Source organism: Lingula anatina, chromosome 1 (assembly GCF_051362555.1).
Source record: "Lingula anatina isolate TDL-2025a chromosome 1, LinAna3.0, whole genome shotgun sequence".
Classification (NCBI taxonomy): domain Eukaryota; kingdom Metazoa; phylum Brachiopoda; class Lingulata; order Lingulida; family Lingulidae; genus Lingula; species Lingula anatina.
The window spans coordinates 55,033,096-55,048,550 of record NC_141767.1 but is presented as its reverse complement, the minus strand read 5'-3'; the positions used below and the strand labels follow the sequence as shown (position 1 = coordinate 55,048,550).

Sequence of the window (15,455 nt, the reverse complement as noted above, 5' to 3'; positions counted from 1 at the left end):
TATTTTTTCCTCTTTATTCTGATTTTACATTATGTAATATACAATTTTTTACCCACTGCACAAAACACATCTAAATTCTTTAACTGTCCACACCTAGAGAAGAATGATTATTTTGTAAATACATGCTTGAGCTAATATGACAACTGTAGCAAATATAAGATTACAACAAAATTAAAATAATTTCTTCATATTGAATTTGTTTTGTGTAAATTATTGTAAACTGTTGAAAAGTGGAAACTGTAAATTTTTATCATATTTATGTTTGTTTTCCTCCTTAGAGAGCATTTAGGAATTAAAGACAATGAAACTGATGTGACAGACCCTGTGTGCAACGAGATGTATAAAAAGACTTGGTTACACAGGGCAGCCATTAACTCCAAAGTGTATACACAGGTAAGGAGACAGAGAAAAAAGAGCGAGAGATCTTTGATTAAATTCTGAAATAAAAAATTTAGAGCTGGGGAGACATATAAGAGAAGTGGTCCTTTATGATTTTATCTATACATTGCAGGTCTTTAATTGCATTCCCAACAATGACATCCACAACATGTCACAGCTGAAGGAGCTGCAGAAACAAACTCCTCTTGCAGAGTCTAATCCAAGGAAAGCAAAACTAGAATTGAAGCAGATTAAAGGCAATATTGTCTTCTTCCCTCTGCAATTTCTCAAAGAGGAAAATCTAGAACCCTCTATTGTAACCAAGGAAGGAATGGTACCCAAGGCACTTTGGACATAGATTCAAATATGACTGTTCATTCTTCAAAGGCATTTGAATCTCCCTTTATTCTCAGGGCTGGCTTTAAGGTTTCTGATCATGTCATGATCATTCTTCAAGAGTATACCTAAATGTTTAGTTCTTTTTATTACATATTTAAGTTGACTTTAATGTATTTTTATGAATAAGGCTGCATGAAATGGTTCTGAACAGCTGTTGTTTTATGTGGTATGAACTTGAAGCAAATTAAAAAAGATTTGAAAATTGGCTACTGGAAACTTTCAAATGTGATTTTTAAGGGCTTTCTATTGCAACATTTTCCAATATTGTAAACCTGACATTAAATAAAAGCAACTGTGCCAGACAGTTGTTTTCCTCCAGATTTCTAGGAAAATCTCAGAAAGCATTTATGAAATATAGCAGCCCTGACTTCGATTAATGGAAATTTAAAAGACAGAAGTATTGGTTTTTGAGACTGACATTTGTGTTTGCAGTTTGTTGGCCTCATCTCCTCATGTGATATCAAAACAGTCATACTGTATGACTAAGAGAGTGCTTACTTGCATTGTTGCCTTAGTTTGTAAGTGGCAGTGGGTGTGCACAATTGATCTTACTTTCAAGATATTGTTTTTAATGTTATATTTATTTGTAAATTAATGCTATGAATATAGACATTGGATTCAATATTTTTAGAGTGAACTGGTTATAGAAATATTTTAATTGCACCTTACTTTTTGCAGGTTCATTGTTCTTTGTTCATTACCCTTTATATCAGAAGAGGTGCATCATAATTTTTTTCAAGAAGAGTTCATTTTAAGAAATAATTTTAACATATGATATAAATTAACATACATCTTGATATGTTCAACAGTTAAGTGAAAACTATTTCTTTTAATGCAGATACTGAAATAATGAATATAATAATCAAGTGCATAGTTTGTACTGTACTGTTTGTACTGTTATTTCATACAGTTCATTAAAAAAATCCTCATTACAATGTAAACATTGGTCAAAGATGGAGGCTGTGATTAACTAATCCCAATTTTAACATATAGTGTGAGTTTTTAGACAAATTTGTGTAATTTTTAAAAAGTTTAATGGTTATGAATATAATATGTTTGTTAGCTGAGTTTTTTATACCAGTTGACAATTTTACAAGGTTGCGATTTACATTATGCATATTCTTTTGAGAAGTACTGAGTAGTATGTGACTCTACATATATCAAATACATGTATTTTGATTTAGTCTTTCCATATCAGAGAACATCAGTGATCACAACAGTATTATCATGTGTGTTGTGCACACAACAGATTAAAAGGTGTATAGGTGTAATTCTTTGACCAGACCAAAGATGGCTTCAGATGCATACTTAGACCATAACTGAAATCAATATTGCCCTATATATATATATATATATATATATATATATATATATATATATATATATATATATATATAGGAGTTTCTGTAGATAAATTGCCCTCTGTGCAAATTCAAATGGAGCAAGAATTTAGCTATACTTAGAGACATTCGACCATGTCTTGGATAATACAATCACTTAGAAATTAATTTGATCAACTGGTATAAAGTTTCAGGCCACAGAAGTTAATTAAGAACGTAAGTCTACACCTTATAGATTGTCACTTAGGCTCAAGGCAGACTAATACTTGTCAACACAGCTGTATATTTAAGTTGATCTAATTAATTCATATAAAATATTGTTTTAATCATTATATTATTTGTTTGACCAACTATGCACTAGAACTAGACCATGTGTTTGCCCATTATGAATTTGTCATTTTAGATAAATTAGCACTTATATATGTTAGGAAATATTTTCTTATTCACTTTATAATGCAGAAATAAACTTTGTCCTGTTATGAGATAAAGCTGTCACATCAAAAATACATTGGGGTGAATTTGCTAATTCCAACTGATGACATAACAGCAGTACTAGTGTTTTTGTGGTGAAAATTGTTTTGGAATTTGAACAGCTCTCCCTCACCTGCAACATTTTAATGCCTTTTTTTCATCACAACCAAAAGTAGTACAATTTGTTGCCAGGGATTTCTTTTGAAAAGCTTAAAATGATAACAACTATTCATTTTGGCCAAAAAAATGGATTTTCCTGGGGTGAACGACAATTTTTCCATACTTACCAATGGTTAATGAATCCATTTCTAAATTCAAAGTTAGTCCCTGTTTTTTTTTTTTTCTAAAAAGTTTGGTTCTATGTAATAATCTCTTAAGAGATTATTACAGAGTATAGCCATCTATGGAGGTCACGTGGTCCGATGACAAGCACAAATTGCAGAATAATTGCTATAACTCCTTTTTTTTGTGGTAAAATAGAATATTATATTTCTAGGAGTTGTTTACAATGCATTTATTGTGAAATATAGATCTCATACGAAGAGCTGTTATCCCTTTAATTTTGATTTTATCAGTAGAAAGGTGAAATAATGTTTTTGATCAATGAGCTTCATAGTAGCTCAGTGGTTTGATGGAACATTGTAATTAGGGGCTCATTTCTCATAAACAAAAATTTTCAAAAGCAAATGCAAAGAATTTTAGATCACACCTCTTTTATCAACCATACCAATTTTTGTGAAAATATCTGACTTGGTTACAGAGTTACCCCACAAACCAATCACTATCTTACATCTATTTACAAAGCAGTTAATTTGACATTTAAAGGGGGCTGAGCTAAAAGCACATGGGGTGGTGAATAAAATGACAAAAAAGGGGATTTTTGCTCTAAAAGTGTTTTATTTTATTTTCCTATTATACGATAAGTATTAAATATAAAAGAAATTGGGGGAAAAGATATTTTGAACAATTTTGGCCATGTTAACATATATATCCACCTAAATAATTTCTGTCAGTGTCACTTTTGACTATTGTGCAAGACTTTTTGAAGGATGCACATAACTCAATTGATTGCTTCTAGTAAAATCCTATAAACACAACACAATGTTATTATGCTTTTGTTTGGCATTTACTATGAATAAATGAAGTTTGTAAGTTTAATTTTCGTGTTGTTTTAAGGTGTTTAGAGACATTTCCATTGCTTATATTTTCACTTATGGTATAGTTTACTATAGTGATTTCATGATTTCTGTTTTAAAGGCTTTTTTGGCATTTTGCGAATCCATGTTTATTTATCAGGCCTTACCAAGGAAACTGTCATTTATAACTTAAAGCCACAAATCAGAGACAATTAATGATTAATGACTTGAAGAGTGATTTTGTGGCTCGATTATATAGATACTGAATTTGGCAAGTCACGAGTTTTTGGTTCCAAGTCACAAAGGGCAATTATTGTTCATTAGGCCTAATTAACCCTTTCTTGGTCACTTAATTTTCAAGTCATTACTTGGAGAATCCATTAATTCTACAGATTCTGAATGACATTTTACTGGTGCACTAAATGGTGCACTTTACTTAAAATGTCCTAACATTTATTTTTTTATCTTAACCGCTTGAAATTTTCATTGATAGAAAACATATAAATGCTCGAGTACTTATGTTCTTAAAAAATCAATATTTAGTTGTTATACCACTAGTGTATTTCTCAACTTTGCATTTTTTGTCAAAATTATTACCTATTCACTTATATACTTATTATTGCATAAAAATTGGAGGAAATAATGATCTTTCAATAAAAAATATTATTATAACTTGAAATACAAAGAAAAAAAAAACACAATCTTGCATTAAAATACCAAATTTCAAGATGATTGATTAAAAAATATTGAAAACAGAGCTATTTAAAAATAACTCAATTTACATGGGTGATTTGACCAGGACAGCACCCCCCCCCTTCCCACACACACACACACACACACACACACACACACTCACACACCAATCAGGCCTTTTTGTGTCTTCTGACCAGGAAAGGGTTAATTTAATGCTGCAGTGTGTAATATTCAGTATTTATTTGTGTGTGTGTCACCTATACTCTCATATTATGTACAATTTAATGCAGTTCTTTTCTTCTGATTTCCAGGTTGAAAGCAGAGTCTGACTATTTAGCTATGGGAGCTGTTTCAACCCAAATGCATTTTGTAAATTTTCACATTCTTTGCCAAATCAATTTAAGAACTTTGTATAGAATTTTACATCCTTGACCTTAAAGCCACTTTTATCTTAAATAAATAAATTGATAAAGGTGAAGATTTAGAAGAGTTATTTTAAAACTTCACTTTCAATCACAAATCGTCCTAATGAACATTTTTAAATCTATCCAAGATGTGGGCTGGGAGTGCAAAGAGAATGGCGGATAATTGAAAATAAACAGGTTATAATGAATAAATTAATGAATTAAAATGGTCATTTCAAGTTTAAGTTGATATCAAATGATAAATATGTGAAAAAATACATATAGTCGAATTTGAAACTAACATAGTGTTTTTATTAAATGCATAATCAAAATATAAATATTACTGTGTTAATGAGCAATATAAATATTATCAAAAGATGACCTTACAGTTATGAAAATTAAATGCAGTAAGGTTAATTAATTAGGCCATCAAAATTTTAAAACTATATTAAATAATACTTAGATATATTAATAGTGCGATTTTATGCACTTCGATCGCCACTAAAGAAATGGCCCTGTGAAATATGCATTGTGCATGAAAGTCGAGAAATGAAGCAACAGATATTTATATCTGAAAAGAATGAAACATGACAAAGTTACTAATAATCATAATAAAACGGCAATAAAAATTATCACAACCATGTTGTGATAGATTATAAAGAAGTGGGCGTGACTCTTACCACGTGACATTTAAAGCGTGGGAGGCTGAGGTCACAACATGGCGCGGTAAACGGAAGTTAAGATTTCTATCAACGCTGAGTCCTATTCGGGTGCAAAGCTGCATTAAAGAACGGTATTTACTTTTAAGAAGTAGCTGAAAACATTAACTGACTGGTGAGTTATTCTTTGTATCTAGAAAGTTAACGTAGATATCCACAGTATATTCACAGCCTTACGGAATCGAAGTTTGTTTACAGGTGGGCCACAAAGTTGACAAACTTTACCTTGTCCCTCTCCCATTTCTCTAAAAGTATCACTTTGTGGAATGCAAATAACAAAGTTCATCTTTTATCACAGATGCATTGCTCTAAAGGCACTGGTAATTTTCTGTCAAGCTTATTAACTGTTTTGGAATACTAAAACCTTCATACATTGTACCGGCAGTATATACATAACGTCCCCACTGTTAGTAACGTAATACCGATTCATAACCATGTAACCGTTATTATGTCTGGTACAAGATTGATGATGCTTTAGTAAGACGCAGTATGGCAGAGCTTCTCAATAAATGATCATGATAATAATCATCGTTTGTAGGCTGACTAATGCTGTTTAATTTGGCTATAGATGTTCACAAGGATATTGTACAGTATTTTGGTTTTTGACAGTGGTGTTGTAAATAGTAAAATGCTTGTAAGTAAGTGATGAAAGTTATTTTTTGGCTTTTATACTCAGTTTTTTTATTTTTCAAAATAAAATCAAAATGTAGTGATTCTGTTTATCCAATGCAAATTTATGCAGTGTGGTTTTTAGAATAAGATTTGCTTTGCACAGGAATGAAAAATAGTAATTTACAGGATTTTAAAGTTTAAATAGTACACATCTTTACTATATAGGCATTTGCTTTCATTGAAGGTTCTAAATGCATGTTAGCCAATCTGTAATGTCACAGTGCATATCCTGTTGCCCACTCGTGTGTGAGGACCATGGATGTAAATAGTGAGTCAGGGCTGCTTAAAATTTGATAAATCTTTTCATCTGAGCTGAATTCAGGAAGTCACAACAGCCATCACACATGTGATCTTAATACCGGATAGAAGTTAAAAAAGGGTTTAATTACAAAGCATCTGTCTCTGAAATTTATTTTGATTATAATCATAAATGAATTATTTTATCAAAGCACTAGGAGAGTTAATCATGCTTGATTAGTTGCTTGTCCTTTACTTTTACAATTTGTATAAGTAATGACATTATCATGTAAATATTTGTCAATGAATACTGACACAATTACCAATAAGATTTCATTTGAATAGAGCTGATTGCTCTAAATTAGTACTAGTAAGTGTGCTGCACGTGAGGGATATGGTAACAGCTGATGTGAAAGCTCAAATTTAGAGCAAGCAAACCCAGCTGGTGCATGTTATTTACATAGTACATCTTGCGGTGTACATGTATATCTTCGCAATTATGCAAACTTGAAAGTTATGTTTTATTGACTTGTGATTCATTCATGAAGCAAATATTTTGTGCTGTTTCAAATTTTGCTTTGCCGCAAAAATATGTTTCAGCGGGCTTCACCAAAGTTGAAAAGAAATAAGGTTGCTATGAAGCATCTGTTTTTGCCATATGTATCTTGTTATTTAAGGAACAGAAAAAACATGACTTAAGGCAACCATCACTGATTTCAAAAGAAACATAATAAAGACATTTTCTTGTTTTTCATCTTTTGATTCCAGTAGGCAAAATCCACATTGTCAAAGTTGGGTTTTCTGATTAGCACGGAAGTGCGTGCTCACCTGTTTTCATCATCTGAGAACAAAATAATATGGTTTTAATCACAGGCTATGAACATTATGAGCTGAAGCATACCCATTATACTTGAATCATGACTTGGCCTCTGGCTGAAATATGAAAAAAATCACTAGAGAGGTGTTACTGCAATCAGAAGTTAATATCCTTAGTCCCATACAGCAGGCTCGAAACTATTTACTCTCTGTCTATGCATGTTTATTTTAGGATGCTATGCTTTTAAAAAGCTCATAGGGATAGTTCATATAAATATTGATGTTTTGAATATTGCTTTTTTTTTCATTCAAAAAGCCTGTACTTATGTCTTGGAGGCAAATCCCAGTGGATTTATTTGGCTAGGTCGGCTTATGAACATGGCTTTTATATACAGACACTGTATAGTAGTATTTATTTATTTATTAATGTGGCATGCGATATAGATATGCAAATCACCCAAATCACCCAGCCTCATCAGGCCTACCCAACTACCAGACTCGGTACCGAATGATCCTGAATTCACCGGTAAATCAGACCACACTACCCGTTTTCAAGGTGTGTATCAGTACGCATTTCACAGTATCAGACGCGACACCCCTCTTGCCTAGTATGCAATGTGATAGTGACGATTCTCAGCGGGGTTGAAAAGCATTGCATCACCACTCAAAATTTGTTCAGGGTATGATACTGTGCAATGCGATCTGACACACACCTTGAAAACGGGTAGTGTGGTCTGATCTACCAGTGAATTCAGGATCATTCGGTGCCAAGTCTGGTAGTTGGGTAGGCCTGCTCATGGGCCTACAATTAAGTCACCAAACTCTGTACATAAAAAAAACTATGATTAAAGCAGTGTATGAAATGGCCGCCTGCCCGCCAGCCCGAGGCTGGTAACTTTCAGGCCGGGCGGGTAAGATTTGCAAATTACCCGCCCAACGGGCTGGCTATTTTTACAGCCTATTTCCACCTTTTATTTTGTCTATGTTCACAAGCGATTTCAGCAAAATATCAAATAAACTCAATGTTTTCACCCACTTTCATAGAAGCAAAGAACTAACCATAGCTTGCAATCGAACGCTCGTATCGAAATGTAACCAACAGTCTCCCTCTCAGTGGCCTTGTTTTCGAAGTTCCGTCTGTGTGATATGAAGTTGAGAGACAATTTGAAACGAGGCACATTGTTCTTAACCAGCTTCAGTGCACAGCAGATAACGTTACGTCATTGTTTTGTGTAGAGGAGATACCGCGAGTAGCAATTTGTAGGTTGAGAGTAATAAAAATGTGAAAGTATAAAAAGTTATGATATTGATTAAATAGACTTATAGGCACATGGAGTGCTTATAATCAACAGCAATCAAGGCAACCTGACCCCCCTCTAAATCCAACACTGACAAGGTATCATTCAGTAGAAATTCCAACCAATTTCTAAATTTCCATGCATAAGGCATGATATTGCCCTTTCATTTCCAAATTACTCTCCCAAGAATGCATTCTAGACCCCCTCAGCATACCTCTCTTAACTCTAGGGGTTATCATAACTAGGGCAGGTAACTACATGGCCGGGCTGGTAACTTTTCAGAGTTACCTGCCCGGCGGTCTGGCTAGTAATTTCCTTGAATTTCATACACTGATTAAAGGGATAATAACTCTTCGTATGAGATCTATATTTTACAATAAAAACATTGTGAATAACTCATGGAAATATAATATATTCTGTTTTACCACAAAAACGGCAGTTATAGCTATTATTCTGATATCAGAGCTTGTCTTTAGACCACGTGACCTCCATTGATGGCTATACTCTGTTCAAATCTCTTAAGAGAAACCAAAACTTTTTTGAAAAAAAACAGGGACTAACTTTGAATGTAAAAATGGATTCATTAACCATTGGTGAGTATGGGAAAATTGTTGTTTACTCCAGGAAAGTTATTATCCCTTTAAAGTTGAAAGTTATAACTAAGCAAACGGTATAATTTATGGTACGTTCAACTCTTGAACCCTGAATGGAACTGACTGCCTTAAACTAAAACTGTTCTTTAAATAACATGACATGTCTTTAGGTTTATTAGTGTTTTAGATAAATCTTCCCTGTCAACATGATTGACACTGTATATGTCTGTATATATTTACTATATATGTTTTGATCACTGTGTCTGGCCATGTCATTGTTGTTGTTGCTGCTGCTGATCAGTCCCAATAATTGCCAAACCATGGTTTTCTTTTATTTCAAATTTGCTGAGTGGGTTTGTACGTTAATAAGGCAAGTTCATTTTAAAAGTAAGCATGATCAGATTATTATTGTGAATGTCCTTAATTTTTGTGCATTTTTTGCATGTATTTTGGCAGTGTTTGCCCCATAAATGCCACACTGTATTTGTTGTTTTTTTATTTTAAATAAAAATCAGCATGGTTAAATTATTTTTCAAAAGTTATTGATTTTTTTTTTTTTTAAAATATTGTTACAATATTTTTCTTTTCTTTTTTGTGTCTGTGTATCTGTAAGCTTTGATGTTTAGTTAAATGAAGCAATAACATGTTATGTTTTACTCTTGACTTCTTCCAAGATCAAGAAAAAAATATGTAAGGCATGGCATGGGCTTTGTGGGGTATGTAGGTCACAAGTGTGATGATTGGTGATTAGAATTTGTAGCAGACCGTGGAAATATTTAATTGGGAAAGCCCCCCTTTTCACGTCATAGCAAGAAAATGACCACAAAATTTTGTATCATGACTTGGTCTTGTGTGTAATATAGACAATTTTATATCTTGCGTAGCTAGAGTTACAAGATGCCAAGGCTTGGACCTAGCAAGATTCTAAGGCTCAGAAGAAAATATTAACATCAGACACACTTCATATAAACTTGTATTTGAGTGGTTTTATCGTACTTAATGTCTGAAATGGCAAAGATAAGAAGCTTTGCAGGATACGACCTTTTTAAATGTGTGCCCAGTATTTTTATTTAAAATAACATTTTAAAGTAATTTCTTATGTTATGATGTTTCAGAACCAAAACTTGTGATTCAAGATATTTAGGCTCATTATGCTAATACTTCGAGGCCTATATCTAGGTAATTAAGGTACTTTTACTTTGCTTCAGTTTTGCTAAGAATGCCAAAGAACCTTATTTATGTACTATATGATGAGCAATTTAGTCTGTAACAGCTTTCTTCTGATGTTTTCAGAATCTTCGTTTTATAAAAATTGCCTAGAAATCACATTTCAAAGTAGTCTGAAAGGTAAGAAAATAAATAATATTCGATGTCACATTTTCTTTATTTTTCAGAGGAACCAAAATCTTCTTTTCAAATAACCTTTCCTAATGATCTCCATAAGATTGCTAATGATTTTCAAAGAAAATAGTCATTACTTTAATACTGGAAAGGCTTGAATACTGGAGGTGGATGTCTCACATGAAAAAACCAGTAGTCCTTTGAAGTGAAATTAATTGCATAAATGATAGAATGTAGGTTGGTTATTGCTTGAAATCTCAGGAAAAGTCTTAGGATTTTTTTCCATTTATATCCATAATACCACAGAATGTACTTCATTAAGAAGAATATGAATCTTTATGAACTTGTGTGCATTTGTGATTTGTTTTATTATTTGGGTGGGCAGGAAGGGGCCAAAATGATCCTTTTTGCCTTCAGAATTATTTACTTAACCTATATTACCTTAGATAATGGTATATTTGATAATGGTAGACATTACAACTGTGCCTTATCAGTAAAGTTTTGCTCACTAATAATATATTTCACAGGTAGCTATCTTGAAAGTTATTTGATGATGAAGAAAAATCTAAGGTTTTCTAATAAAAATTGACAGCTCATGCTATCTTGCCATATCCCTATTTTTAATTACTTCGTCTTAGATGGCTCTTACTTCCTGAATATAATTGGTTGCAGGGAGAGAGCAGTTCAGTCCTTGATTTTCCATAGCATGATTTTTTTACTGCATTCACAGGAGACTTAATGGTTTAATTTTATCTCTATACTTCCTGGCGAAAAAAAAAAAAGAAAAGAAGTGGGCAATAGAAGGATGGAAGCGGGGGGGGGGGGGGGGGGGGGGGGGGGGGCGGGGGGCGGGGAGGCATGTAGTAAGCTTAATGTTTAGCATAGCAAAGACATTTTGATATTTTGTGAAGAAATCGCAGTGTGCTGTTTTAAAGTCCTGTCCCTGGGAACAAATAAATGTTAACACATTACAAAACTGTCTATGACATGATTTTCAAAGAGTCATATTCTAGGCAGTATAATAATTGTAATACTGCATACCATAAAAGATTCATTTTAAGTTTATTTATAGCAATTTAATGTAAGAAGTCTTCCATCTTTCTGTAGCAAGTTTTGACATTTTCATTGATTTTTTTACATTCCCTAATGTTGTGTTTGGGGGAGTACTTAAACCATTTCCTGTTGTTCACAGTTTTAGTAATCACTGTGGGGAACAGATGAAAGGTTCATCAATATCTCCCTGAAAATTGATTTTCTTGGCAAAGTGAAGACCTAAGCTCTGCATTTAATCTATCTGTCTGTTTTTCAGTACGTCTGTCCGTCTGTCCGTCTGTCTGTGAGAGAAGGTGGATACATGTATGCCTTGAGAATGCATTTATACATTTCCCCTAAATAGACATTTTTCTAGACTATGCCACACACATATCTGTGATGGACAACAGATCTTTAAGTGCTAGTCAATCAATTTTTCAGTCAAGTTGGTCAATGTTCCATGTGAGATCAAAGGAGATTGACCTTACTGCTCCATAGAGTTCAACCAAGGTTGTTGCCAAGTCAATCAGTTTATTGACTTAACAGCCTTGTGTAGGTGGTAAGTCATTGATTTTTGCCTGAATTTACACTGTATTTGAACCCATGATTTTAGAGAATAAATTTAAAGGTAAAAATTATAATATCAAAAATAACACATCACCTATGGTAACAGATTTTGCATTGCTGTCATAGATTTCCATTTATCCTGTGGCATAGAAACTGTGTGGAATTAGGGTTTTGTAACACAAAAGACTGCATAAAACCTATTTTAGCTTTATGTTAATCTAAGCATGCATTAGCATTCTTATTATTGATACATATTTTCCCTTTCCATACTAATAATATATAACAATTGATAATTTTACAGAATTGTTTACATTGTAAGGTTTGTATATAAATATAATTTATGGATTAAACCTCTGTAAGGAAATAATCCCATTGCAATGCTATTCATTTTTATCTGAACCTCTAAACGTCTTAATTGATTATCAGAGTCAATGTAAATTGGATTATTAGCTGTTTCAAACATAGGCAAATATTGACAATATTCTTTTAAATGTGCAGCTATGTTTCTTGCTTGCTTGGAAATGAGATTACACGTGTAAGCCTGCTGTGTGTACACATGGTGCAGATCTTGCTTGACTTGGATGTGAAGCTGCCACATGGTAACAACTAAAATTTAGCCATTGCCCAAGAAGTTTTAGACTCCGTTCACATGAAAAATCTATTTTCTAAAAATCTATTTTCTATTCGCGGTAACTTGTGATCACTCCGAGCGCAGCCGAGAATTAATTACCGCTTTGGAAGTAACTGGCTCGCGCTGCCAGTAATTACGCTGCGGGGTATTCAGGGCACAGACCGTGATCACAAGATACCGCGAATAGAAAATAGATTTTTCATGTGAACGAAGCCTTAGTGTGGTGAAAGAAAATGTAAAAAATGTAATACTTTTGCCAATTTATTGTCTTTTCAATTTGGATAATTGAAAATGTACTTTTCATTCAATTAATTAAGCCACTTCCTGAATTATGCTAGAGTAAGTCCAGTGAAACATAATGTTGTACAGTCCAGTATGTGTGGACACATATAAAATCTGTTTTCTTATGAAAAAAATTATTAAAAATTTTGAAAATAACATGTTTATTTACAATCTTACCATTTTAAATTTTTTAAAATTACTGCCTCAACAAACATAATTTGGTCTGTTCCTCATAGTTAAACAGTGGTGGTGAAGCTGCTGATGATGCTGATGACAAGAGTGTGAAAGAATATATAGGTATGCGAAATGGAAAGGCTGTTTATAATGAAAAGACTTTCTTATTCTGCCTAACTCACCCACAGATTGACAGCCAGACAGACTGGACTCATTCCCTGGCCCTACTACCTGTCAAACATAGCCAGCATTTGATGGGATAATGAGCTGGCAATTTTTTTAAAGATTGCAGTGGTGTTGATAAGTATTTCCTGGAGTGCAGTTTGATTTCAGAGAGCACTTTATGTATAATTACTAAGAGAAAAAGAGAGAGAGAAAATTGAAAAGCACCCATTTATATGCAGGTAAAACTGTTGTGTGGCATATTGAATGAGCCGTTGTCATGCACACAAGGTAAAGGAAAGTGCTGTTGGAACTGAAATTGCACGGAGAATGCATTGATCTCTTGAAGAGCTGTCAAATGCTAAACAATGCAAGTCACTTATATTCCCTTGGAATACTTTTAAGTCACCACAGTAGAGACACGATTTGAGCATTTAACAAGTCATAGAATTATGAAAACAATTAATCATAAAGTTTTTTTAACTTAAGTTACGGTAAGTGGTCTATGCGAACTTTTAAAACATAAGATTTTTTTACTGGCAGTTTGCTTTTTTGTGAAATATGTTTATAGTAGGATGTTTAAAAGAAAGTGTTATTATAAAAACAGGTACTGTTAACATTGGGGGATATATATAATGTAGTTGTAAAAATAGAATGATATATTGCCTGTATTTAAGCTGAATATGGGATTGGACCCCAACTTATTCACGGCGTGCTTTGATAAAAAATCATTTATCTATAATTAGTCTCATATTCTATTGTCAATGTGCATTAGTACTGCTTTTCCTTTCCAGCAATTTAGTCATCACTGTATTTGTCAAATTAATAAGAGTTATAGTAATTAATAGAATTATTATTTATCATTTACCAATGAATTAAACCGTAAACTATAAAGAACAATATCAAGACTAATTAGAGGTGTTTTTGTCACCTTGACCAAGCCCTGGAATTACGTATGTGAGAATAAGAGAATACAAATAGGTCCTGGGGTTGTTCAACAACTTTGTCTAAATAACCTTTATCGTTGGACATTTTATTGTCTTTAATAAACTACTATGATGCATACCTTTAAATATATCTTGTCATTAATATTTTTGCATAATAATTTCAGGTCACTAGAAAATATGATGACTTAGGTGATATGAGGTAGTGCCCTGCCAGAATTCTGAGCAAAGGTTCTTCTGTACAAGTCTGGAAAGGTATGTTGTAATAACTCCAGCATGCACACCAGCGTTTTACCTGCCAATCTGTAATGTCTAAGATTCACACCAGGTGTTAAGTGGTTCTTTCCTGTTTTTTGGCTATTTGCTCTTTACCTAGTTGAGAAGGGGTTGTAAGTGTAAATGATTCATACTTTTATTACTATTTTTTATGAAGCATACTACTGTTTTTCTACCAGATGTTTTTGTGAAAACTTTTTCATATGGATTTGTAAGCAGTTGGCTTCATGTTGACAAATGCTTATATAATGATCTGCATAGAATACCTCTGATGCTTTACTAGGTATTTATTCAAATTTTGAAATGAATTAATTAAGCACTTTCCTAAGGCAATATTTTGTTCATAATACAAAACAAATGGATTAAAAGGTTTAGAGAAGTCACTTGGCTCATGTCAGAAAGTACTAGTACTTTTTTGTGACTGATTAAAATGAGAAATTTGATTGGAAAATGAGTGACATATTTGGGGATTTTAAATGTGTGCTCTGTGTGTTTAACTTACAAGTGCAGCAAATATTAATTCTCCTGAAATTTGAACAATTTCTCCTTTATTGCCAAAGTATACCTTATCCCAAATTATTTTGAAAATTACAATATGTATAAACCTGTTTTGGAGCTCTTAATATCTTATTTATACCATTACAAGTGAAATTTACCACTCTTAATTTGTAAAAGAATGGCTTAAAAAATAAGAAACTTTAAATTGCTTTATAGATCACAAGTTTATCAATAGAATTAGAAATGCTATACCTTGATAATTGGTGATTAAAGAAAAAAGTATTGAAACTTGCAAGAGATTTAAAGGGATGAAAACTGTTCATATGATATCCATATTTCACAGAAATACTTTGTAAACAACTCATAGAAATATAATAAGTTCTGTTTTACCA

At 32.8% G+C, this 15,455-nt stretch overlaps 2 protein-coding genes across 23 annotated transcripts in view; both read left to right on the top strand.

Moving 5' to 3' along the window:
• Window positions 1-3,746, top strand: part of LOC106178936 (phospholipase D1) — a 29,237-nt gene extending 25,491 nt beyond the window's left edge. For all 8 annotated transcript variants that reach the window (XM_086998947.1, XM_013562338.2, XM_086998946.1 and 5 more), the window contains 2 exons: window positions 279-393; window positions 512-3,746. In XM_086998947.1, coding sequence (XP_086855073.1) covers window positions 279-393; window positions 512-736 — 340 coding nt within the window. In that variant the 3' untranslated portion in view covers window positions 737-3,746. The remainder of the gene's footprint in view (window positions 1-278; window positions 394-511) is intronic.
• Window positions 3,747-5,516: 1,770 nt separating this feature from the next.
• The window catches only part of LOC106178934 (diacylglycerol kinase zeta), an 85,960-nt gene continuing 76,021 nt past the window's right edge, over window positions 5,517-15,455 (top strand). For 10 of the 15 annotated variants that reach the window (XM_086998979.1, XM_086998970.1, XM_086998971.1 and 7 more), the window contains exons 1-2: window positions 5,517-5,655; window positions 14,457-14,544. The gene's annotated coding sequence lies outside the window, so the exon portion shown is untranslated. Of the gene's footprint in view, window positions 5,656-11,970; window positions 12,089-12,594; window positions 12,696-13,245; window positions 13,307-14,456; window positions 14,545-15,455 lie in introns of all 15 variants that reach the window. The other 5 variants (XM_086998980.1, XM_086998963.1, XM_086998981.1 and 2 more) reach the window with 3 other exon arrangements.